This window comes from Larimichthys crocea, chromosome I, assembly GCF_000972845.2.
Source record: "Larimichthys crocea isolate SSNF chromosome I, L_crocea_2.0, whole genome shotgun sequence".
In the NCBI taxonomy this organism is placed as follows: Eukaryota; Metazoa; Chordata; class Actinopteri; family Sciaenidae; genus Larimichthys; species Larimichthys crocea.
In genome coordinates this window covers 39,524,887-39,552,227 of record NC_040011.1, presented here as the reverse complement: position 1 = coordinate 39,552,227, position 27,341 = coordinate 39,524,887, and the positions used below count along the sequence as shown (strand labels likewise).

General features: G+C 41.9%; 2 protein-coding genes and 1 long non-coding RNA gene across 4 annotated transcripts in view; 2 read left to right on the top strand and 1 right to left on the bottom strand.

Moving 5' to 3' along the window:
- The window catches only part of ppp2r2ba (protein phosphatase 2, regulatory subunit B, beta a), a 40,267-nt gene extending 19,843 nt beyond the window's left edge, over positions 1–20,424 (bottom strand). The window contains exon 1 of the mRNA XM_027284161.1: positions 19,932–20,424. Within this exon, the coding sequence (XP_027139962.1) occupies positions 19,932–20,010 (79 nt within the window). The 5' untranslated portion in view covers positions 20,011–20,424. The remainder of the gene's footprint in view (positions 1–19,931) is intronic.
- A 1,412-nt stretch (positions 20,425–21,836) lies between these two features.
- rpl26 (ribosomal protein L26) lies at positions 21,837–25,051 on the top strand. Of its 2 annotated transcripts, none has more exons than XM_019268460.2 (4): positions 21,837–21,942; positions 22,528–22,699; positions 22,781–22,921; positions 24,886–25,051. In XM_019268460.2, the coding sequence occupies exons 2-4, from the start codon at positions 22,532–22,534 to the stop codon at positions 25,012–25,014; spliced, it is 438 nt and encodes a 145-aa protein (XP_019124005.1). In that variant the 5' UTR covers positions 21,837–21,942; positions 22,528–22,531; the 3' UTR covers positions 25,015–25,051. The 2 variants fall into 2 exon arrangements, with proteins under 2 accessions (XP_019124005.1, XP_027142644.1); XM_027286843.1 differs by lacking the exon at positions 21,837–21,942 and adding an exon at positions 22,080–22,231.
- Positions 25,052–26,726: 1,675 nt separating this feature from the next.
- LOC113746994 (uncharacterized) overlaps positions 26,727–27,341 on the top strand; it is an 879-nt gene continuing 264 nt past the window's right edge. The window contains exons 1-2 of the long non-coding RNA XR_003463274.1: positions 26,727–27,189; positions 27,295–27,339. This is a non-coding gene — a long non-coding RNA (uncharacterized LOC113746994). The remainder of the gene's footprint in view (positions 27,190–27,294; positions 27,340–27,341) is intronic.

Here is a 27,341-nt window from a genome sequence, read left to right as displayed (position 1 = left end):
TGGCAAATTTTTGTCCGAGACATGCTGAAAGAGAGAGGGAGAGAGGGAGATATAGGGAGAGAGGGAGAGGGCGTGAAGTTCAGATTCTGAGAAATCACAGGGAGGGAGGAAGAGATGGAGAGAGAAGGATGAGTTGAGTAAAGGAGACGATTGGAGAGGAGAGAGCAACAAAGAGGGGCAGAAAAGAGGGCAGAAGAAAATGAAAAAATCCCAGACGCTGATTAATTAGATTAGTAGGGCCGCCGTCTGCGCCTCTTTCTGGAAAGATCTCATTTCCATGCTGAGTTTAATAACACCACACACAACGAGGCTTCTTCTGGTCCAACCATAATCTTTGATGAGTGTGTATGTGTGTGTGTATGTGTGTGTGTGTTGCATCAGTGTGTCTGTGCTTGCAGTGCATCCCTGCCCTTATCTACTCACTTTACCCTAAATCTCTCAGGCTCCACAAAGGGACTGGGTATCTCCCCTGCACGAGCCTCAGCACACACAGCAGCAGAAGCAATAAAGAGATTGTGGACCCCCCCTCTCCTAAATGCATTAGCTCTCTAATCCACAGGACCATTTGCACATGCAATCCTCTGCTCCTCTACTAATGGGGATCTGGCTGTGAGAGAGGCTGGCTGCTCAAAGCATAAAAAAAAAAAAGCAGGGCCTTCCTACACATGCTATTTTACACCCCATCACCCTCCAACCTCCATCTCCATTGGAATACATTACAGGGCGTTAGCCATGCAGGGGGATAATGAAGGCTGCTGGAGCGTTGGTGAGGGCCTTTGATTCACATGCTTCCATATTTACAGTCCTATGCTCCCCTAATGAAATCCGCACAGAAACTCTGCCATCCTTGACCCCCCTCAGATCTGACTGAGTAGTCAGCGGTGCCTCCAATCTCTATCAATATTTAAACAGAGTCTACGAGGACAAAAGAAACGCAGCGCTTCTTTCCACAAAGACTTCGGTTAAGTTACAGCTGAGCGGCAAAGACCAAATGAAATTGAAATGGAATCAGCGAAACAATGGGTTTAGCAGAATGAAGCTCAATGGATGAGAGGTTCAGGTTTGTCAGATTTTGTTGGGAGGTGAGAGGAGAGGAGGGGGGATTATGAGGCAGAGAGACAGACAGATGAAGGGCAGGGGTGGCAGTTGAAAGTGCAGAGACATCTGACTGTATAATGAAGGAATAAGTGGAGAATGCTGCTCGGAGCCAGAGCCTGGGATCAATGCTTTCTTCGCTAATAACATCCACCATCTCCCTCCCTGCCTCTGTCCCATTCCTTGTGCATATATGCCAATCTCCTCTCTCTTCCACTTCTCTGTACACCCTCTCCTGCTAAATCAAACTGGCCATGCTGACTCTTAGGCATACATAAGGTGCATTAGAGCAACAACCTTGACTGGAAACCAGTTTGGCTCCTAAACCGATGCAATTAAGTGACCTAACAAGTGATCCCAGGTCGATGCGCACTTATTCTCAGAGCCTTTCCTTAAAAAGCCTCAAGTTTCTGCACCCCCGTGGCTCATTTAACGCTCCCTCCCTCTACCTCCAGCTACGTGTTCTCCTCTGCTTTCTCACTTCTCTCCCTCATTACATCCCATCTCCCACTCCGCTGGGTAGGAGACCAGTGACAGCGCGTCTACAACCACAGCTGCCGCGTGTCAGACTTGCAGGAAATGCTCGGGGGGCCCACCAGAATTGGAGAGCGTGTCCTCAATTCTCCTCGATCGTATGGACAAAGTGGGTTAAATTAGGCTCTAGCCGCCCAAACATAGGGACACAATCACATGGCAATGATATTTTAGTCATGCCCAATTGCTTTCCTTGATGTGTGGTAATTGTTTGACCTGAGGAGACCGGTGTAGGGCTACAGGCAGCAAAGATGCAGTCTGCATACCAAGCACCATACATGCACATACATGAACACATGAGTATGGATATTTGACTGCACAGCAGCTGCACAGCATAATTATACTCCACCTTCACTGCAATTCCCTCATATCTCAAACTTGCAGTCAGTGCTGTATTGATCAGTGGAAAATGTCTGGTTTGAATAAGGCAAGATATTGATTACTTCCATCTAGTTAATCCAAGAAATATGGAATTAAGATAAATCAATACAAAATCCATTTAAGGCCCATATTGTTAATCATATTTTGAGATTCATAAAGTATAAATAATGGAACAACTAACTTATCAATGTGCAATAAATTGAATTAACTGGTCGTGACACTGGACATGATTCAATAGTAAGCTGGTTTCCTTCAAAGCATTTGGAAAATCATATCAGTAATGCACTGAAGATAAAATAATAAAAGGTTGGGGAAAATCAGTCCATCAAATACCTTCGAACATAAAATACGACATGACAGATGCTCAAAAATGCTCGTTTTGCAATGTGGAAATGACTATTTGCTCTGAATGCTGGGATAAAATTACAAAAATAATAAACCATTATAAGTATGCAATGCAGCATTTGTTTCTAGATAGAGTAAAGACACAAAACCTGTCAATGCTTTTTGTGTAAAAGTTTGATTTTCCACAAACATAACCATGTACAGTACATCTTCTGCAGCAAGTCAATCAGGTAGATGTCTGGTATTGGTACTAGTGGAAAAAACAGGGGATGACCACAGTCATGATGCTACTAACCTTGGGAAGCAACTGGACTCTGAGATCACAAGATCAAAAGATCATGAGAGAATCCGTCTTACCAGGCTTCAAGCTATATGCTTGTGTTCCAAAAAACAGTGGTTCAGACCAATCGGCATCTTATAATGAACTACTGGCAGCTCCAACGACGCAGTTTATAAAGAAAATCTGCATCAATTCTCTGGCTACTGTAAACTGAATAATGATCCAAAAGTTAAGTGACAATGTGCAAATACTACTGGCCCATTTTTGGGTGAGCTAAATAGTCGTAGTGTCGTTGTTTATAACACACAGTGTTTATTCTTTGCTGGACCGCCTCCTTTAAAAAATGGGGACAGAAATTTAGTGTATAGTGACTTATCTAGGCACCACTACAGCACTGTGTACAATACTATGCTGTGATGATACTGCCATGGTCCAGTATTACAACATAGTTTGAGTTCAGAGAGTTGAAGGTAGTAATGGGACTTACTTTCTTACTCTTTGTTTGACATGGGTGAAATATATACAGTAAAGCCTATTAAATGGCTGAGCTGATTTGATATGACATCCATCAATGAGACAAACTGTACAGTTGCTGAGCTGCAGACTAATCATGGTTACAGATTTCACTGCCTGTTCACTAGTTTTAGATCTCCATGTTATTAAACAAATCAGGTTGATCATCATTCAGTAGCATAAGATTCTCCATCCAAACATTCATTGTCTTCCATTAGCCATGCATCCCACCCTGGTATTAAGAGCAGCTAAACACATGGGAGTAATAGGATTGCCCTGTCAGTCCATCTGTCAGGGGACTGAGCAGCAGCAAACCCCGGGGACGCAGCACCCTGGCCTGGATACACCTGCTTAGTCTGCCCTTTTTTTGCACTCTTCTCCGGAGATATTTATTCAGTATTAAAACACGACAGCAGTGAGAGTAAAACACACCCATTCGAGTGTGTAAATGCCATAAGGAGTAAGTGAAATGCTAAAAAACACACACTCTGTTGGGAGTTTCTAACCTTCTGGCTTTAAATATTATAAAATGCAGCTACTGTTCCGGTAATAGAGTACAGATGGAGATGCATGGCGGTAGCTGGTGAATGAATGGAGTGTGAGGAAGGGTGGGGGAGGAATACGGATGAGAATGGAAGGCCTGGAAGAGGGAAGAAGAGAAAGATAAAAAGATGGATGTATAGTTTTGGTAGAGGGCATTAAATCAAGCCTAGAGGCTGTCCCTAAATCAGCCAGCTTTACTCTTGGTGTCATTCCAATTACATCAGGATGAGACTAATGCTCCATTGCTCCGTGACTTCAGACCAGCAGGATTGGATTTTCAGTTTTCCCCCTGACTCTCCTTTCCCCTCCCCCCAACCTTCCCCCTCTCTCTACCTCCCTTGATAATGAATTAATTGAAAAGAACGCATGTACAATGATTAGCTCAGGACGGTGCATTTTGGATGAAAATTAATCAACTGAGAGGAATTTGTTTGCGGTAATGCAGCTATTTCACAGGCTCACCACACCTCGAGGGTATACAGATGTATACATGACCCATATGGATGTCTACATGAGCAGGTATCATTAAAAAAAAGCGCACACTTTGACTTCGAAACAGCAAATCTACATAAACCTTGAGGTAAAAAAAAAAACATGCATACATTGCGGATTTAGATTTCTTGTGTGAATATGGTCTTGTTGCGCTAAGAGGAAGTGATGCCACTTAACAGAAAATCATTGCATTGTACCTCTCTGGTTGCTAGGAAACTGCCATTGAACTGGCATTGCAATGCAGCACAACAGCTGTCTACGTAATTGGACAATTAAGATCTTAAAATGTCATTATTTTGGCCGTATTCATCTCAATAAAGATTCAAGCACATCCCAACACGTTTTCTACAAGTTGGGTTAATGGACCGAACATGGGGAGTTCATGTTCAAAGTGAAACGGGATTTCGTTAGTGAAATGATCAGTGATGCATTTAAGGGCGAGAACACAAGAAATACAACAAAAGCATGGTACTATTTGTGTGGTTTGGAAAGCTTGGACAGACACTGTGTGTGTGTGTGTGTGTGTGTTGTTAAGTATGCTATATATATCCTACAGCACTTTCCTCTCTGTGGACGGATGAAAGGCCGGCACGTAGAAAGTAGGTTAAGCAGGTTAGTGAGCAACTACAAAGCCACGTCCCCATACATGACCAGGGATCCATGCACAGCTTATATTCAGGACCGAGGACAGCTCTTCACCGAGTGACTCTGAGGCAAACAGACACGTCTGTGAACTGGGTTAAAGGGACAAAACACCATAAAAATGGGCTAAATATCTAAGATTTTATAATATACTACAACTCAGTTTTTTTTTTTTAATTAAAGAGAAAAATGTTAAGATGATGTCATCTAGTGACCAGCTGGTTAATGGACTAATGAAACAATGGACAAATTCCTATGCACCTAGCACCTATAATGTTTGTACTGAATAGAAGAAGAAGATATACTTTAATAATCGCTTGATGGGGAGATTCTTTTTTCGCTCTCTTTTATTTGTTACATGCATTTGAACCCAGACACACAGTACAAGGGCTCATAGACAGTGCCCACAAGGTGAACTGGCACCTCTCCAGCTACCAGTCCACCTTCCATATTTTTGGTCCATGCGGGACTTGAACCGGCCACCTTCCGGTTACCAAGCCAAGTCCCTATGGACTGAGATACTGCCGCCCCTAGTGCACACTACATACAAATAAAACAAGTAATAGCACAGTGAATTAAGATTTTATTTTTGTTTTGATTATTATTTTTGTGACTTTATAGGATTTGAAAATTTTATCCATTATTTTCCGTATATTTATCTTCCTTTTAAATCGTTGTAGCATTTCTAATTAGTACTGCAGACAAAGCACAGATGAGTCTTTGGGAAATGTTTTTAGTTTTGCGGTGGCAAACAGTTGCTGAGACGTCTCATTCAAACCACAAACATGTTCCAATGTCTGTGCCAATTCATAAAGCAGGCCCTAAATATTAAGATATTTCACTGCATAAGTAAAAACCTTCATCCTGTTAGATCCCACCAGAAGATGAAAGCATGAATACCTGAACCAAATTTTACAGATCAGCATCCATCCTCTGTTGCTGGCATTAGATGAAACAAGACATTTGAAGATGTCACACTGGTCTCTCTCAAGCTTCAACATTTAAAATTAATTATTTAATTATTATTTTTTGCCTTTATTTGACAGGACAGCCATAGATAGACAGGAAAGCAGAGAGAGAGGGGATGGCACCCAGCAAAGGACCACAGGCTGGAGCTGAACTCGGGTCTCTGCAGAAAGGACTATAGCATATATAGCATATATTCAGAGAATAATAATTGTTAGTCACAGCCCTTTTCCATTTCAGAGAATCACAACAATGCCATAAAACATAACTTAAATATGAACAGCTGACAGTTAAATCACCCCGTCCTTTACGGTCCATTGGTTCTAACTATAGTCACAAGATAGATAAGGTCTATTCAACAAGGGTTAATGTTGCTAATAAGAACAGCAGCAGTCAGGAAAATGCATGACCCCGCATCTGAACACATCCCCTCCCGTTCCCCTGGTACAACTTGCCAGAGAGGGTTCAGTCATGTTCTAACCAGCCCCATGTGACAACCAAACATGTTCTCTTTGCACCTCGGCTCAAGACCCTCACACACACACACGCACACACACACTTAAACACACACAAAAAAGACACACAGCTTTATTACAAATAGTCCTCACACACATTCAGTCAACAACAAAGACAAACACATGCAAGCGTGTCACACTTAGAGGCTGTAATCTCCAGGAAAATCCCATTTGGCAGAGCAGCTGCCAGTGTGGATCACAGATAGACTGTAGTCGTGGTGCCCACAGGGTGGCAAGCTGTCCATCCACACTACTCTATCAACTAGACACACATACACATACACACACACATACAGACCCATTTGGAGACAAGCTTAAGGTGGGATCAGGCTCTACCACTGTGATGATAAATTCTTGCCACTTGTTTTAATAGAAACATGTCGATTGGCTCAACAAGGCAGCTTCTAATTTGAACTGGGCTTAATTTTTTACTGCTCAATGTATTGATCTGGGATGAGGGATTTCTGTTGCACGGTAGCCTCAGGGACTCGCCTTTTCTGACATAGTGGAGTGGGAGGAGACTGGCTGGTCTGTCCATCTGTCTGTTCATCTTGCTGGCTGTCTGTCAAAACACTTTCTTTCATTTTGCTAATGTGAAATGACACACAGGTATTATGAAGACAAAGATAAAATAATATGCAATATAAAATCTAAATTCCTATCTATCTATCTATCTATCTATCTATCTATCTATCTATCTATCTTGCATTACATGATATTATGATGTATGAAACTGAGTGTATTGACATGAGCAACCTTCCTTCAGGATCAAGAGACATACAACTGATCTTAGAGCACCACCATCTGGCAGAAAGATATATTACATGGTTAAACACATACTGTTTAAGGCTCAAGAGACACGTGCATTAACCTGTTTTATCATCCCTGTGAGGATTTCCAAGTGTGTGTGTGTGTGTGTGTAAGAGAAAGTGTAGTGTTTGTGATAGATCACATTTAGATCAGATTAGATTGAATTAGATTTAGGGATCTAATTGTGCATTAGTTAGAGTATAATCTGAGGAATAAATCTAATCAAATCAAAGCTGAGCTCCAACAATGCTGGACTTTTGAGGCAGACGCTAATATCAATATGTAAAAGCAGAAAAGCTGATAGCAATACACTACATAGAAAATAAAACATATTTTTTGGGAATGATCCCTCAATTTTGTTTGTTGAAGAGTCTGGCTAAAGATATGCAGCGAGACAGGATCATCAATACATCTGAAGATGATTGAGATGCCCTGGCAGTGTTAGGAATTTAAGGATAGCTTCAGACTTTGAGTTTTTGTTTGTTGTAACTGCTCCTTCTGGCCATAAAGAAATCCCTCTCTAATGCAATAACAATGTAGGTGATGGGGGACAAAATCCATAGTCCTCATTTCTGATGCTAATAAAAGCTTTGGCAGTCTGAGTTGGTCAAATTGAGTGTTATCGTCCAAAGCTGCAGCCTTTTCAGTGGAAAATTCTCTCTTTCACGGCTCAGCAAGCAAACAGCACAAAGAAGCCCAAAGAGGGAATTTTGTACTAAAAAGACTAACTTTGTACGATTGCAGACTGCAGATGCTTCATATGAACTGTGGCGTAACCACCATCACTTACGCTCAAACTGTCTAAGGGAGAAATCTCTTTGCGGCCAGTATGGACAGGGAGAACAATAACAACACACGCACTGTTGTTCTTTCTCTCCCAACTCATTTCCTGTCAACTCTCTGCTGTTGACTCACTAATAAAGTCATAAAATAAAATAAATAATTCAAACACATGAATACAAAACCAAGTTTAAAGTAAGAAAAAAAGGAGGGTCAAATATAAATAGGAAATGCAGCCTATAAAACATTAAAGTGCCGTAATTCCTTCTTTACATATCTTCCAGACGTGTGCTCCGATACTGATTTATCTGCAATAAACAAACATCAGCTGTAATACAGACTATAATCGAACAGCCCCCAAAATAAACTTTCTGTATGTGTGTGAGGACAAGGTTCAGTTCGCATTACAATCAATGCAGGAAGTGTTTTTTCTTTCTCCTCTGCATCCCAGGACAATCTTTACATAAAGAGAATAGAGGCTCATGTTTGTGCATCGTACATGCGCTCACCCTCCATGTGATGCGACAGAATCAATATGTGATCCATATTTTGTTCAACCCTGGCCCAAGATGCTGCGCAGAACTAATTACTCTGGCAACACAGAGGCCACAACCTGCCAGCTGGAGGCCTACAGGAAAGCTCTGAGCTGAACAATCTGTGAGAGGTGGGGATGGTGTTAGCGGCCTCTGTGATTTGTGTATTCACCACAGATGCATGAGGTCATGCACGCGGGCGAAGGAGGATATAGAGGAGATAGGACACATGCATACATTTCATGAGGGTGAAGCGGTGCACGGGGAACGTCTATCTCCTCAGACAGACGAGGCAGTGAAGCAGCGAGACAGAGGATGGGTGCTTGTTGTGCTTGAGTTGTTGCTCTACAGACACGCTCCAGTAATCATAGAGTGAGCAAGCGGACAGAGGGGATGTTTCTTTGTGAAACAGCCACTTCCACCTTGCCAAGCGTCTCCCCGTGGTGAAAATCCAGCTCCTGGAAACACACCACTTCATGCTAAGAGCTTTTACAACAGGCAATCACAGATTAAGCACTTTTTTTTGTTGTTCATTCATTCATTGTTATCTCTATCTGAATGTAAAATGAAACAATCACACAGGCTGAGTTTGCTGTCTTTTAGTGAATGGTTTAAGTTTTGGGGGTAAACAGTAAACAGCCCCTGTGCCAGGACAGCTTGGCCTAGCTGCACACCGTCAATACTAATGACATCAGGACACAAAGTGTCACTATGGAAACCTTGAGGCCCCCGTGTCTTATCCCACAGCACTCTGTACTACCGGAAGGCTGGAGAAAATGCCCAACAGGGGTGGAGAAAGAGAGAGTGAGCGAAGGTAAGGCATCGCCAAAGGAAGGGGGTAGTCAATGAGAGTCAGAAAGATGAAGAGGGGGAAGATAGGGGTGAGCCAAAATGTTAGTGAGAGAAAGAGAAAGAGAGAGTGAGTGAGTTGGGGGTTCAGAGGCATTGGTCGCTTTGAAGCTGGTTTCGAGCCAGAGCTGAGTGCTTGGTATGAAAACAGGCAGAGCTGTGTGCTGCAGCCAAGCCTGAGATTCAACTCTACCGGAAAAGAGCTCCTTTTCCTCCCCCAAATCTGCACTCTCATCTTCTCCCCTCCTCCTGCATCCATCACCCCATCCATCACCCTCTCTGTTCTACCGCCTGACCGCCTCTCTTAGACTCAGCAACACTTTCAAACAGGCCAGATGGGCTCAATGAAATACACCCCACTGTCTGCAGCCGCCTAAATCACAGTAATGCTTCTGCTCTCTTGAGCTACTTTATTTCCAAGCACAGGTTTGCCAAAGTGTGTACTACAAAACCAAGCACAATGTCACTTGCCTGCTATGAGGCAATGTGCAGGTCATTACACACAAAAGAAAAAAAAAAAACCTAATTCCTCTGAGGATAGATTAGTCTGGTCGTGTCGGGTCGTGGCCCTCAGAAATTTACTGTAAGTCATTTCCAAGCTTTAAATTGGCTTCTGGTGAGAAACCTAATTTAGGCTTTTATACTTTGTCACACACCAGGCCTCCAAACACATTTTGTGCTAGATGGGTCACAAAGCCATTTGGTCAGATCAATGTGAGCTAATCACTGAGAGCAAGGTTGAGAACGGACTGAACCAAGCTCATTTTATATAACAGAACGGGAACAAAACTCCACTTATCGACTTATAAGTTAAAGTCAGGCTATTACTGCTACAGTGGGCTGTAAGGTCGTTTATTTGAAGGTTAATGCCAGGTTGGAAATTAAATCGAATGGTTTTGGTACACAGTAACCACCAGCATTCAGGATCAAATCATAATGTAGCCACACAATATCTCTAAAGTTTTGTGGATGTATAATATCAGTGGAAAATAGACTGTAACACATGCTGGTTTTCTATTTGACTTATTTAATTTAATTTGTGATGTAAAGTGATGTAAAAATCAGGATTTTCCTCTCTAGAGTCCTTGGCCTCTAGATGAAATCAGTCCAGGAGTCTCTTGTCTCTTGAGCCTGCCTGTGAATATGTCGAGCAAATGAGATAACCAGTGCTGATCCCGCAGAATCTCATTCAGTCACGTCTGCGTAATCCCACTGGAGGAGAAGAGGAGGTGAATCCAGACTATGGTGACAGCGTCAACAGTGAGATTTAAAATCTGGTTCCTCTGTTACGTTAGTTTTTACAGTCTTGTTTATATATTTTAGTGGGCTCTAAGCTTTTATCCTCCCAGCTTGTAAAATACAAATGTATGAATTGTGTACAAATCTGACTCTATAAAGAACAGACTATGAAAATATTTACACAAATAGCTTCTTCATATGTTTAGGATCCGATTCAGTCCTGCTCCTTTACAATAAGAGTTAAACAAAAGTAATAAAACAAGGTTAACAAGACTGTCAGCAGAGGTCTGCCTGTTAGCTATAACACTGCACTGGAGCCGATCCCAGCTGACATTGGGCTAGAGGCAGGGCACATCAGGTTGTCACAGGACACAAACAACCACTCTCACAGCAGAAGAGTTCATTTAGAGTCACCTACATCAGCCTACATGTCTTTGGACTGTGGGAGGAAGCTGGATCACCTCCACAGAAAGGTCCCAGTCTCAAACTCCTCAGTCCCGGAAAGACATGATTCACATTTTCTTTTTTATTTCTGACACTTTTCTCCCCTCTTACCTCACTTTATTTCCCACTTTTCCTCAGCACTGATTGGTTCTTTCCACCCTTTTTAAACCCTGCACAGCCTTTGACTCACTGTTTTCCTTTAGAGTTTATTCTATGGATAACTTTAACTAAGACCTTACTACCTTAAAAATAAATTTAATTTTGACCTAACTTCTAATTTTTGTCTTTGTTTCTTTCAGTTCTGAGTGTGTTTGCCCCTTTTTTATGTTGATATTTGAGTTTGAAAATAAACCTTTGCAAAGAAAGAGTCTCACAGCTGATGCCCATGACGATGGCACACCTATCCTCCTGAACTGCCCTCCTTGTGATGCAACCACACTGACCACTGCGCTACCGTCACTAGCAGATGTGCTTTGAGTTAAACACAAACATCTACATGCTCAAAATGATGCTGCTATACAAGGTATAATGTCTGCTGTGTTCACCATCTTAGTACAGTTTCAGTCTGGACCAGAGTGGTAGAGGGACCAACTTCTTTCTATTATCTGCCTGTAATGAAGTCATGTATGATTGCTTGCTTCATTTGCATACACCTGAAATATATAAGGACTTGTAGATTTTGAGAGTTAAGCTGTTATTAAATGCCTTTTTTTTTTCTGGCTCACCAGAAAGACAACTTAATTCTTCTCCAGCGCTGGCACAGCACTAACAGTAAAGTGTGCAGATAGGTCTGGATATGCAAGACTAGAACTTAATGTGATTAGAACGGCTATAAAACAGAAACTAGAGGATCATTTCATTTTAAAAAAAGCAATACAAATATGGTGTATGTCAATGATACCTATATTTTTATCACAATTTATCACATGAAAAAAGTCGATGAAGACAAGTTAGCAGTAATTTAACGCTCAGTCGTACTTAAGTTCCAAAGGAAACAGGCAAAGAGAAGCTTGGATAAAATAGAGATGATTGGTGTAATGTGGTGTGTGACTACCGATATACAAGTGTAGGCACTACTTTCTGAATCTTCTAAGTAATTTACAGCATATTATACTGGCTTAAATGGACCCAGTTGATGACTAAGGTTCACACAGGGGAACTTCCATTCCTGCATTACAACAATAGCTAGAAATAAAGGGTCTCTCACAGTGTGAGTTAATCTAAATGTGCTGCATGTAGATGCTGCTTTGCACAAATTGTGAATATCACAGGTCTAAAACTAGAGGCTAAAGGCTGAGGCATGCAGAGACAGAGAGAGAATTGGTTTGCTGATTTATGACTCATCATGTGACATCATGTGCCATCCATCCATTCAGAGAGTTGTGTGTTTTGTACGTGTGTGTGTGTGTGTGTGTGTGTGCATTGCTAAGGGCTGTGAGGTAGCAGAGGCAGAAAGGAGAGACAGACTGGTACTTCATGTACTGCTGCTGTCTCATACAGTAGCATTAGGCTACATTATTTATCCAGTGTCATGTCTTATGTGTAGAACACCATTCAGACAGAACAGTAAAAGCCTTCACTACAGTACAGCTTGAGGAGTGATGGAGTATCTCTCTATCTTATCTCTCACACACACACACACAACTATAATCTGTCCGTGGTGCTGACAGAAAACACAACAAACTGTTTTCTATCTATAGCCAGCTCTGCTCTAGACTATGTTTTGGTTTGATCCCTTCTCCATATCGACCCCGTTACTCAGGTTATTCCGTGCAAACAGGACTGTGATGACTCTGCAACAATGCATGGCTATTTTCAGCGGGATATTGAAAAACTGTGCTGGGAAACTATAAAAGGGAACCTAAAGCGAGATCTAATTGGATGGCAGCCATTGTTCCTGTGGGTATGCTCGGCTTTCTGCAGAGATAAACCCCCCAACAGTGACTCCGACTCTGTGAATCTCCTTCTCAGCTGTCCTGAAAGCACGTGACATTGTTATCTCGCACTTCTAACCGCAACCCACGACTTGGCTATACATGTGTGTGTGTGTGTGTGTGTGTGTGTGTGTGTGTGTATAATTACTAATTTGGGAGCCTTGCCCTTATCCTACAGAACCAGTATAGGCGTGACACCAGCAGAGGAAATTAAATTAAGAACCCCTCCTCTGCTCCTCCTACAGAACTTCAACTGGTCCTTGCTCATCTGTCTAAAAGCTCCTAGGAAACCTAGACAATGACCTCTGTCCCCAGGGAACACTAATGTCAGTCAGATCTGCGAGGATCTGAGAGATCAGAAAGGGGACCAACATCTGGGGCCATCTTTTGCCTCACTATCTCTAATCTTATTTTCTAATTAACCTCTAAGGAAAGTTCTTGAACATTGTACATCATATTGGAGTAAGATTCAGGTTTTACATCTGGGACCTGCCCAGCACAAACACGGTTCTCACTTATGGATGGAGATGTTACTCATTTTCACACCCAAGGAGTATCACGGGACTACTTCCTCAGTGCCTCTTTCTGTCTTTATCTACACCCGCAGTCCTGTGTGATGGTTTCAAGTGCACCACCTTTCAAGATCCAAATCGTTTGATTAGATTTTAAATTACACGTTAATTTAAACCTAAATAAAAAAAGATATTTTCTGGCCACTTGGGGGCAGTGTAAACAAGCTACGAACAAACTAAATTAACTTGTTAACAAATGGTTGCTCATTTACACATACAGCAGACATAGAGCAACATTAGCATTCATTTGGTGTTATGTTTCTGGCCACCTGGACTTCACTGACTCCTGAAGGGTATATTTAGCTCTTTATCTGCTTCACTGTGTCCACCAGTTAGTCACTTTGTAGCTGACGGGAAGGTAGCCTTGTTTTTGGATTTTTTATTTTTTTTTTCACTGAAAACTGTGGAAAACTGCAAAAGTACCCTCTGGGGTACATGTACCCCCAGTTGGTTCCCAAAAAATTGCACTACACACATATACAGCGCAGCTCCCTAAAGCTAAAAAAGCCGATTTTCTTTCTTTCTGTTGTATTATTTAAAACATGTTAAGTTGCTGTAACACTTTATTTTATTATCTCCAGCACTATTTGTTATTTATATCAGCTGTATATCGTCTTTTCTGCTGCTGCACAACCCGATTAAAGTTTCATCCAAGCTAGTCTAGTCTTCTAAATTCACACAACTTATAAACAAGAAAAGCTTTTTTTATCCATGTGTGTCACCTGAGTGTGCTGAGCACTCTTTATATCATAGCGTGGGTTAGTCTAACTTTAATTGTTCTTGTTTTATATGAAAGGAGCAACTTTTAATCACACAAAGAGAGTCATCTCTAAAATAATACGCTGGTTTACAGCATCTAAGAATTTATTGCATCTGTCGGTAACTATATTTTATTGCTGCATTATTTTTGGAGGCAAATAACACAAGATGCACAAACTACGGATGTTATTGCAGCAGTGCAAACCTTTCTCACTCAACCCATCAGGACCCCTTTATAAAACCACAGAGACAGAAGGGCAGAGAGGGAGAGGGAGAGAAAGAGGAAGCCCATCCTGATGTTCTATATATACCTCAATCCCAATAGCAGTCTCTGTCTCTGTGCTGCAGCCTGCCAGCCGGAGCAGAGGCCCAGCAGTCCGGCTCAATAAGGAGCCTCTTTGTCTGACTCTATAGCTCCCAACAGGCGCATAGTCGATGCTGTATAACACAAGGTGTTCGAACACTGGGTACCACCGTCAAGTTACAGGCCAGAGGTGAAACGCTTACTCGTGTTTTACATATTGTGAAACGGTGATAAGGAAAGGAGAGAACGAGACTTGCGTCACAGTGTTTGTTGTAATAATATGCTACCTCCTGTGAGGCTGTAGGAGTGAAGGGAGTTTCAGTGGTACTGTAATTGCTCGCTCCCTTCCTTGTTTTCATGTCGACTTACTGTGGAGACCTAGCAGGAAGTGTTTATGGTAAAATGAGACTGCGGATCAGTGCTGTGTGAGAAAAAGGCTGGTATGTTATGGTGTTTTCGTCTCACTGTGCAGGAGAACGTCATACTTGTGTCAGTTCCCAAAGCTTCCTGAGATCTGGATTCAATGTTTTCTCCCTCTAACTACATATCACCTATTGCTAGTCACCATTTTCCAAAGCATATCAGCTTTTATTTTGACATCCTTCCTCCCAGGCTCCATTTGTTTCCCTTCATTTCATTTCAGTATGAAAACGACTATTGTATAGAACATAGATACATACTTCATCAAGCTATCTTTAAGTCATACCATAACCACGTCTAACCTAATATCCTCTAACGCTGCTCCTAACCAAACCATCTGTATAACGGCCAAACATATTTTGTTTGAATTTCTCTTGCTCCATTTTAGACTGGTGAATTCCTACATGTCACTGCTAACACCATCTGTCAGCCTCAGGAGGGTACACACTGTTTTGCAGACCATGTATTGCAAATGTCTGATGCAATACACATGTAGTCGCCAGCCGCTGCTTTTCGCAAGCCTGTGAGGAGCTTCACCACCAGGGCGTAATACCCCACACCAACAGGGAGCACATTATGATGCCCACAAAGGTTCAACTTCACAACCAACTTCACACACCAATATTTTTTGTGAAAGAACATTTAAATTAGATTGTTGTGTGGGGATTATAAAATTGTTTTGTTTGTAGGAAACGCTACTTAATGTGGACTGGACAAGTCACATCTGACTGATAATATGTTTAGTATGGTCACTACTGGTGCTGATATCAGTCTTCCCCAAAAGACACTGAAATGCTCCATAGTGTGATTATTATTTGTCAGTTTATCGTTGTAAGTAACACCTTTCACATTACACATTTCTGACCTGATGTAAAAGAATATATTGATTGGTTTAGTTTATATAAAAGATATAAGTATAAAGAACAAGCAACATGCTTTCTGTGGCTCCTTGCCTGATTTATTTTCCATCCTTGCAAGCAGATATAGATTTCACAACAAAGACAAGAAATGTCACTCACTCAAAATAATGCTGCTTCAATCAACCCTTCCTAAAAACAGAAACAACCCTCTTATTTTGCCATTCTTGAAGAGAAAGTCTCTTTTCTTACAGCCACACAACAAAGACTGCTACTGAGGAGAACCTGAAGCAAGTAGGCATGAAAGTGTCTTGCTCCGGGGCACTTCAGCAGAGCAGCTGCATGTGCATGTGTATTCTGCTCTACCAATCTTACACTATTTTATTGAGCCTGTGAAAACAGCTGTATAATGTCTTCTGTGGCTCCCAAATGGTGTCATGGTGATGTCATCAGGGTTACCTCAGCTTTGGCATGAAACAAACTTTCAGCAGAGAGTCTGTGTTACAAACTTCAGACGTTGACTCTGAACCACACAGGCATTTTGTTCCCCGTTCTCCTGTCTTTGTAACCTCTGAACAGAAAAGCTGACCAAACTGAAACAGAACAGTCACGTGTATGAGTGTATAGATTCCTCATGTGTGTGCGCGTGTTTGTCCCTGGAGACATGCAAGGACGGTGCAACTATAAAGAGTGTGTTCTGAGCTGTGAAGTGGGAGTCTGTCAGGATAACAACAACACAACAGGCTGTGTGATAACGGCACACACACACAAAACCCGGCATACGCTTCGCTCCTCACCAACAAAACTCAAATTCAGTGTCATGCTTTGTCGAAATTCCAACAGAAGTCCCCCTCAGGCACTGCAATGACAAGCTCACTGCTTTTCTTATAAATAAAACAGCCAAGAATGCACAGATACACACACACACACACACACACATACACACCACGAGACATGACAACTGTCAACTGTAGTCATTAATCACAAAGGCTTTCTTGTCGCAGATGAAATCTTATCAATGTATTACTTTATTCTGCTTTCACACTCAGAAAAATAATATATCACAGAGTCGCCCTCAGCTAAGAGGAGGAAGAAGAAGAAGAAGAAGAAGAAGAAGAAGAAGAAGAAGAGTAGGCTGAGGCTGTGCTGATTGATGGCAGCGTGAGATGTGAGATGTGTCGAGGTGTCAGTTGGGGACGGACATTTTTCCCTGACTCAAACACAGGACAGCAGAAGGGACACACACACACACACACACACACATAGCCATCAGAAACCTTTAAGACTTAATCCATCACACCAGAAGTGACAGACTAATGTGAAATGGGGGAAAAGAGAACACCAGTGAAAAAAAAAAAATACATAAAAGCAGTGAGACTGACTGAGACATACACAGTCAGCCCAAACACACACACACACACACACACACACACACACACACACACATTTTAAAAGACATAGGCATTCAAAAGCTGGCTGTGTATCCCTCAGAGACTGGACCCAGGTGAATCCGAGTGATGCTGGCACATTGCTCTCCACGGTGGCCCAGATAAACACACACACACACACACACACACACACACACACACACACAATATGGTCCAGTACAGGGCTTATATAATGCATTTTCCACTAACATGGTAACTGCACACTCATCTTTCCCGGGGCGAACTCTGCTCAGCTGAAGCGGACATGAATACTGGGAGATGCTGAGGTGGGGAGAGACCGAGGAAAGGAGAGAGGAGGACCACAGTGGTGCACCAACCACACTCCTCAAGACCAGGAGGTCTAATGGAGAGGTAAACCACAGTAGCAAGGTCACGGCAGGAAGTGCAAACACAGACGTAAACAAACACCTGAGGCACTGGCTTTCCATACAACGCAAACACACACATGCACGCAATACTTCTTCTTTTTTAAACACACATTCGTAATATTTAGCCTGCAGATGAGCCGGCCCGTGTCGTGTTTACACATCACAATTCCAAGGTTATCTGCCGTGTCATCACACCCAGCTGGCCTCCGAGCGCACGAGATTCAACGTCTCTCACTCGCTTTCTCCCGTACAACTGTTTCATATTTCTCCACGCGGAGAGCAAAGCAGGATCATGTATCACATTGCTGTGGCTGAGTATTGCAGCTCCACGTTTTTCTGATCTATCACTTCCTCTTTTACACCACTCCCTTATCTCAGGCAGGAGGAGGATTGAGAGTCACAGAGAAGCGTTGGGGGAAAGTGGGAGTGGGAGTGAAAGACTGTGTTAACCTCAGCTCTTAAATTCAGGAGCTCACAGTTATGACTTAGACGATCGTATCTCTACAGTCCATATGGTGAAGTCTCTTTTTGGCCAGGGTATGTAAAACAGGATGTATATAACGTATGAACTGTTTCAGCAACATTTCAACAAAGCATCAGCAGCTGTAAGAACAGAAGACATAAACCAGAGAGGCTAACGCTTGAGTATAAAAGTTTTTGGCTTTGACAAAACAAAAAAATCTTGACTGACGCCCAGCTTACTCATATTCTCAAGAACTTTCAACCACACCCCTCTTTCCTCCTCACTGGATGCAGTTTGCTCAGTTGTCACGGAGATAATACTTTAAGCTACTTTGAGATAATACTTTTGTTATGATGATTACAACGCGTCAGCCTGTCAATTCGTCTGGAGTAACACAAGCACGATGTTTTACACTTTAACTTTAAATTACTTGGTCCTGATACAAGATTTATTAACCTGAGTTTTTCCACAGTTTTGGCTACACGACAAAATATGAATATCTCTGACTATTCTTTCAGAAATCCAATGTTTCTGGCACTTTTGAAGAAACCTGGAATTGTCTAGATACACAGAAATATCTGATGCAAAACCCTTAATTATTAATTAGATATTTATTTCCAGATAGTGTCTCTTTGAGAGTATTCTCTCTCCTGTTTTTAGTTCAACAGTATCTTCTTTTGTTGTCATTGTCGAGCTGAAGCTATCTGTTACTATACTACGTCTAATATTTTGGCAATGAATAAACCTTGCGGATTAAATGTATCCTGCATATCAAAGTAAAATTTCTGAGAGATAGTGAAAGGGAGACGGGGAGTAAAACTTTGAAAAAAAGTGGAAAGGTAATAGATGTGATGGAGCAGAAGAATACATAAGTGAGTTGAGTGAACATGAAGCATAAATACCCTGCAGGTCTTTCTCCTGCTTACTGAATATATACAGTATATAGGTCAGCTCTACAGGCTGTGAAAGGCCCTCGCTATGACCACCACATGCACATGTAGATTGTACCACACTATCTTCCTTCCTGTGCCAGAGGGCTGAGGGCAAAGCGCAAAACAGGAAGGAGGGCAACCATGCAAAGCTAAATAATGCAGTGCCTCAGTCTCCACATTATGACCTAGTAATGGCTGGTTATACAAACACTCAGACCCTCTTGGGCTGCCCCGTCTGACAGCACAATAAGAAGGATGAATCGCCCTGGCTGTTATAAACGAATTTATTGCCATCACGGCTGGGGTCATATCACTCAATTCAGGATTTTAACTCCACACAACTCCCGGGAAATAACTCTGCACAGACAGGGTGTATGGATTTTTGGCATTTCTAGGAAATTCTGAATTGAGTGATGGTGTCTAAAGCCTCAGACAACAAGGCTTATATGTTGTCTGAGGCTTATCTAAGCAAAGTGTGACAGGGTTAGATGACTGAGAGGACCAATATTCATGGGCAATGGGAGATACTTGTCATTCAACTCCACAAACTGAGTGTCTCTATTGGCATGCCGTAGGCCCCCGTGTGTTGGCAGCTCTAGCTATATGGAAAGAGTGCAACAAGGAGACTCTTTACATCAGACAGACACACAATCACACACATTTAAAATCCTCCAAGTCGTTTGCATCAGAGATCTTTATGTACCCCCCAACCATCTCTAGATTTCTAGATATGCTCCCAACAACTTCAACGCACTGTGACAAATCTGCAGTGGGTTAGTACTGCACAATGTAACTTCTGCACACATGTACACTGTATGTGTCAGCAGCCTAAACATTCACGTCACACGCTCAAAGTAAGGAACTCACAGTCCTTGACAGTCCCCCCCGCCTCCCCCCAGGCGTCCCACCCTACCTTCGGTGTGGCAAGTGGAGGAGAGGATTGTGCTCGGAGGGCGGAAAAGGTACGGGAGGTAACGGGAAAAACATTTCATCTTCTTCTCCGATGCTTGCCGACGGGTGAAGAGCGTTGCGTTGCGGGCTCCACATCCGCACTGACGCCGCGACAGCCAGCCAGAGAGGAACCGGGGCGGGGGGGTGTGTGTGCGGGAGGGGAAAGAGGCTCTCTGTCCGCGGCGCAGGGGGCTATGACAGCATCACTTTTTCGCAGCAGACGGCGCAGGCAGGCAAGGCTGGCAGGCAGGCTGACTGGCTGGCAGCAGGCTCCGGTGAAACTGCGCGCCGTGCGCTCCGTGTCAGTGCTCAGCGCTTCCGTGTCGGTGGCCCCCTTCGTGTGTGTGTGTGTGTTGTGGTTGTTTGAGTGAGAGCAGGACAGGGGGGTCGCCTCTCTGTCCTCTCGGATGGGGAGGTCAATGTATGTGCGGTCTGCCTATGTAAACACCACCCTCCTCCCTCCTCCACCACCTCCCCTTCTGTTTTTGTCAGGTTATTGGAGCATTTGCACGTGTTTGTAAACATCACGGTGTTGCTGTCAGGATATGAATCTCATTAAATCTACTCTTATTTCCGCATTTTATTGTATCACCATGTTTTTACTATTATTTATGTACTATTTATGTTTTTTTTAATCACAGTACTAGTGTTGGGTCTTTACTGTGGGAAAACAGTGGGGGAAACAACATCAGCACGGTGTGTTATGAGCACAGGCCAAAACTTGATGAATCATAGAAAAAAAACAACTTGTTTCCAACTGCTGACCAGGTTATTGATTAATTGGGTTTGGCTCCATCTTGTGGCAATATTTCATATCACACACGAGGTTAGTACAAACATCACACATATATAGACATATGTACAGGTAAAAAACAAAACAGAGGACTTGACAATTATATATATAATAGATATATATATATAATATTTAATATATAAAACATTTTTTTTTTCTACGTCACTTCTACTTCTTATATAGTTTTTGTATAGATGTTTAGCACGGGTTATCTTCTATGCAAATGTTTAGCACCTTCACAGAGACTGCTGGCACCGAGATGCTCCACAGAGAGACACAGAAAGTCTCTCCTACCTGTGAGCATCAGTCTGTACAACTCCTCCCTCAAAATATCAGACACTCCAAGTCAAGTCCAGTAGCTACTGAACTGCTGTGCAATACAAGTGAAATCTCCACCATGCATACTGACTTATAAATCAGTGTATATTCTCTGTACAGTCTCTCAAAGACTAAATCTTCTATAAGGTTTTAGATTTACATATTGCATAGTTCACTGTTATTGGCTTTATTTTACGTCACTGTTTTTTTATACATGGTAGTGTTAAAATGGATATCTTATAGGTGTATAGTGTGGACGTTACTATCCAACTCTATAGTGTTCAAATGTTTTTTTCTTGCTATACTTACTATCTCACTTACCGTTTGGGAGCTGCGTACTGTAATAAACACAATTTCCCTCGGGGATTAATAGTATTTCTGATTCTGATTAACTCATCTGCACTTTAACTTTTAGTGTTTAACTTCTGTGCATATATATATATATATATATGATATATAATAAATATATATATATAATATATAATAATATATATATATATGATATATATTTTTTTTTTTTTTTTTTTTAACAGAAGACTCGTGTTAAAAGAGAATTCCGTTTCTAAATGAGCCTTAACTCTGTTAGCAGAGCAGAGGCCAAAACGTTGTTAAAATAAATTAAAAGCTTTAAAACGGTGGCTCATACTTCATATTTAAAATAAATAAAAGTTTTTAAAAAAGCAAAACAGCTAACTTCCGTCCTCCTTCGCTTCATATATTTAATAATAAATAAAAATAAACTTGTGTAGTTTGTTTCAGCCTCTCTTTTCGTTGAAATCTCGCGAGATTTGCTGTGAACTAATGCCAGCGGAAGCAGTTCCCCGGCCTCTTTTCCGCCGGCCATAGAGGAGCAGACGGCAGGGTAAGACTCCTGGCAGACACTTTCACCAAAGTTATCACCATCCATCCTCCGTTTAACGTCACCATGTACACCTGTAACAGTCTAAACACGTCGTGGACATTGTCACAGTTATAAATCGGCCGATATTGAGCCGGTGTTGATGTTAATACTTATTAAACTCTCGGGTTGCTCGGTGCTCCCCGTTTGAAGCTCGTCGGTATCCGCATGTCTGGCTGCTGAAGCTCGCCTGACTGCTGCTGTTTGCGGTTGATACACGGCTTTCTTCACGGCCACTGTGTCCTATATTTTGGTCTGTAGTTGTATTTAGTTTGTGTTAAATCAGAAAAACTGGAGCTGGAGTCGTGTTTTGGTTATATTAGCTTAGCATGTAGCTTTGAACCCGGCTAACCGCTAGGTTACTGCTGTCACAGTTTGTGTGTTTAAGTAGCTGCAGTGTTTATCACACGGTGCTTTCAGGGACTTAAGTTCATTTGCCAACTTTCTCTGAGACAGAAGTCATGTGAAGTAGCCGCAGCCTTCCCTAACATGCCTGTAGTCATCAACTAGTTATTATAACCTCTGTGTGTTTGTGTTGTCTGCTCACAGCATCATGAAGCTGAATCCATTTGTAACCTCCTCCCGTCGCAAGAACCGCAAGAGGCACTTCAATGCCCCCTCACACATCAGGCGGAAGATCATGTCTTCCCCGCTGTCCAAGGAGCTCCGGCAGAAGTACAACGTGAGGTCCATGCCCATCCGCAAAGATGACGAAGTTCAGGTACTGTAGTTTCTATAAAAACACTCTTGTTTTCCTGTCGTATAAGGTGCATGTGTTTTGACTTGTTATGTTTACACGCAGGTTGTCCGTGGACACTACAAAGGCCAGCAGATTGGCAAAGTGGTGCAGGTCTACAGGAAGAAGTACGTCATCTACATCGAGCGTGTGCAGAGAGAGAAGGCCAACGGAACCACGGTCCACGTCGGCATCCACCCCAGCAAGGTGAGTCGAGTCCTCGTCTTGGTGTCCCCGCCTTTTTTAATAGATGAAAGTAAATGTAGAAGGGACTATTATACACACTGGGGAAGTCTGTGGTTGCAACCCGATGTTAAGAAGCACGTCAAGGCTTGATGTGTTTTTGTTTTGACCTGTGGAGAGCTGGACCCATTTCCCTGGCTGACCTTGCACGCACTCTGCAGTGGATTTAAATTGAAATTGGACCACACTTGATTTCAATGTTTTAAATCTAGTGCATACAAAGTGAAAGACTTGTAATATATGTAAGTGTCAGGTGTTGGTCCAGCTTTGTGTTCATCTTGTAGGCTGTTGAACAGCGTTTTGTGGGATTCGTCCACCACATTTCCATTACAGATTATGTGAGACAGTAAGCATGTACATCTCTTACATGCGTTGACAACAGTACTTATATATTAGCCTCTATTGTGTCCATAAAATAATCCAGACTGGAGTCCACCCTGTATGTTGTCAGTGTGCACAACTGTTGAATGTCCACTTACTTGATCTGTCAGTGAAGTCAGACAAATCAAGGAACTATTCAACTTTGTCACACACGAAAATGAAAAAAAAAGTGAGTTTTTCTTTGCTAAAAATGTTTTTAGAACTGCAAAATGTTGATTTAGACTTAATTTAACATGCAAGTGATCTTGAGTATGGAGGCAAGTCACTTCGATGATGCACATCATGGACAGGGAGCACTGTAAAACATTACAAATCATCACTGTGGAGTTGTATGATAGTGGAGAATGAATCCAGGCGATGAAAGTAGAGATCTGTATATTGTAATGCGATCCACAAGAACAGCCATGTATAAATAACTGCTAACTTAAAGCTGTAGATAAATTGTTGTTTCCCTTATATCAGAAATTTTAAGTTTTTACTCATCTGTATGTAAATGAGGCAAACAAATAAGATCTATGGTGGTGTACCAGTACAGATCATTTTAAAATAGCTTCAACTCCACAGAACAGATTCACAAATGACGACAACTAACACACAGCACAGGAGTTTTTAATTAAGGTAGTATTTGTTGCATAGCTCTTGATGCTTCATGGAACATTTTGACATGTCACAGCAGGAAAATCACAGAACAATGACGGCTGAATTCCATTTAGCTGCTTCAGTCTCAGGGTTTAGTGCATGTTAGCTCACTGTCACACTGACATGACATCTGAAGAGACCAGCGCTTGCATTGTTGGTGGTCACATCTGTGCTTCTCCTTCTGTGACATGTCTGCCCTGAGAGAGGTCTGTTGGATGAGCCATCGCCACTGCAGCAGACCTTTTTTATTTTCTTAATGTCCTGAACCCCAGCTGTGTTCAGTGCAACTGGCAGATTTCTTTGTATTCATGATCCAATCTAAATAGTCTGAGTAAGCTGTCGAGAGACAGTTACCCAGATGTGATTAATGAAAACTCAACCTGGCCAGTTCTAGTGAAGCATTTGGCCTTTTCAGACGTTTTGACATGACGGCAGAGATCTGATGGTCATAATGACCGTTTTATTCCATTTTAATGTTCCAATAAGTTAGAGCATGCTCAGCACCTGGAGCTCTGGTATTGGCACACCTAAATGTAGTGCAGCTATAATTAATGTTAATTACACCTATACTTTCTTGTTGTGACACCTGGCAGTGTAACGGGTTACTTTATTGGCATTTTATTGACTGCAGCGTGTCAATTTACCCACAATATATGAAATGCTGTGGCCTGAATATACAGAACTATGTAGTATTTCATACACAGCATATTAAATGACCTCCCACAGTCTGAAGCCTGGGTTGTGATGGATTTTATTTGTAATGGTTGCACTGATTTCACTTACTGTTCAGACTTTATACTACTCCAGAACATCTACTGATGAGCAGTGTAATCATTAGAAATGTTTGCTTTTGCTTGGTTATCTGCCAATGACACTTGTTTACCAACTTGTTTTTCTTCTCCTCGCAGGTGGTCATCACCAGGCTAAAGCTGGACAAGGACCGCAAGAAGATCCTGGAGCGCAAGGCCAAGTCTCGCGCCGATGGAAAGGAGAAGGGCAAATACAAGGAGGAGACCATTGAGAAGATGCAGGAGTAAAAATGATCTTTTGCTATCAATAAACTGTGTAAATGGACCACACTTTGTCTGTGTCATGTTTTAGTTGTGGAGGTTGAATGATTTTTGTCTTCATATTAACAGAAAAGTGTGATTTACTTTGGAAACAGCCAGATAGAGAGGGGACCTGTCACTCATATTGATAGGCATTTCACCCTTGAGTATACATCACTGTGGCAATCTGTTAGGGAAAAGGTGTTAAATGTGTATTGTATGTATAAGACTCAGGTGTTTTGAGGAGAGATTTTTCTTATACTCGCTCCCTTAAGCCTTGGATTAAGATTGGATCCTCCTGTACGTATTTTCTACTACACAAAGGATGTCTCTGTAGTGGGTGTGACTATTGGGCCCAAGGTTTCTTTAGTTATGTAATAGCAAATTTAATGTATCAACACACAGCCTCTCCCTTCTTCACTCAGAACACCAGCCCTTTTGTCTGTGTAAATATTGATGCATAGCCCCCTTGGACAAAAGGAATCCAGTCCTTTTGTCTTTGTGAATTGTGATGCCTACACTCAAACTTTGAACCTAAATGCAAGATCCTGCAGGACACGCCAGGTGTGGGGCAATTACAGCAGGGAGCCGGCACCAATACTTGCAAACAGACATAAGGGGGCGCTCTGATGGGCGTATCCTTGATCAGACAATGGGATGTGAGAGGGGCCAATCAGGTATAGGGGTTGCCCTAGGGGCGTCTCCTTGAACAATTCAGAGACGCCCCTCAGGTATAAACATCTAGGTATACCCATATTCGGGGTCTTTCTTCATCTTGACCGCTCGTGTGTTGACTGACCTTTTCTTTGCAAAGAAAATTAAAACCTTGTCGGCCGGCAGAAGTCTCTTATTTCATTCTTCACCAGCAGCAGAGGAAAATTTCCATAACAGTTATGATTTTAAAGTGATCTCTTCCTCAGTGTAGTCACATCATTGGAAGCTGAGCAGCCACAGTACATCAGAGATGAAACCGGCGAATATATTCGGAACTAAATATGATCCATTTCACCAAAATAAGCGATGTAAAGATGTTGTACAGTACTCCTCGAGGCTCGGCATCTTCTATACTGTCAGATCAGTCACACCTCGTTGGATACATCATAAGCGAGAAGGCGTTTCATTGGAGGAGAGCTGGATGAGTCAACATCTTTTCATTGTCTAGCTCTAAAATATTAAAACTCCTACAAATTAATGCCTTTGTTGTTGGGACAGATGCTGGTGATCGGCAATGGCAGCGACAAAAACACTTTTACACTACAACCTACATTTTCACAGCAGACACAGTATGACACAAAGTTGCAGCTCAACAAAAAATGTCAAAAGATACCGAAGATAACATTCAGAAGATTCTTTAAAAAGTGAATTTTGATATTTAAGTTTGCATGTTACTGTAGCAGAGCTTTTCCACTGAACCAAGTTTCATTTGTTTAAGTTACCATAGAGTCAATAGATAACAACTGAAGTCATTAAAGTTAGTAAAAGTTACAGTATATGATAACTTGTTCCCTTGGTTTCTAACAACATATAGGGTATATGCAACATGGCGATAGTGGTGTGGAAGATAACAGAGAAATCTCAGATCTGGTGGCTAGCTGCTACTCTCCATTGCATGCTTTGAGTTTAAAAAATGGAGGCGATCAAGAATTCTCATTGTGGAATAGTCTAACAATAAAACAATTAGATCTTCCCCCTCCATTGATACCTATGAAATCCAGCTAAAGATCCATCGCTTTTATTTAGCCTCTTAATTATCATCATGAAGATGATAAGTAAGTTTCTACAATAACTGAGCTTTATAAAACAGTTAGTTTAATTCAGTTTTATGCATCTTGCCCTGCTATCTGCTGCTCATAGTGGTTTGTGGCTAGCACTGGTTCAAACTCTGTGTCCTTCCAAAAACATGCACTTCCTCACTTACCACCAGCTCTTCCCAAAGTCAGCTGGGATGCTCCACCCTGCTACAACCCTGACAACAACAAGAAGCTGTGAAGGAAGAGAGAGAGACAACGACGATGCAGTATGATGAAGTGCATGCTTACATTTGGTGTGCTGTTTCATCTCTGCCACAGTGTTGCGATAAACATAACACTGAGCAGGGAGATTATACGTGGACTTGGGACTCTGAACAACCTCTACAGATTCAACAAGCTTAATTTCACATCTGTAAGTACAATTCATTGGTATTATCACACTTTATTTAATTTACAGCTTGCAGTGGCTTCACTCCCAATTATTGTTCATACATGAATTTAATACATTTTATGACAGACAGCCAAGATTCGTGTGCCAACCATAAAAATGGATCAAAATGCAGT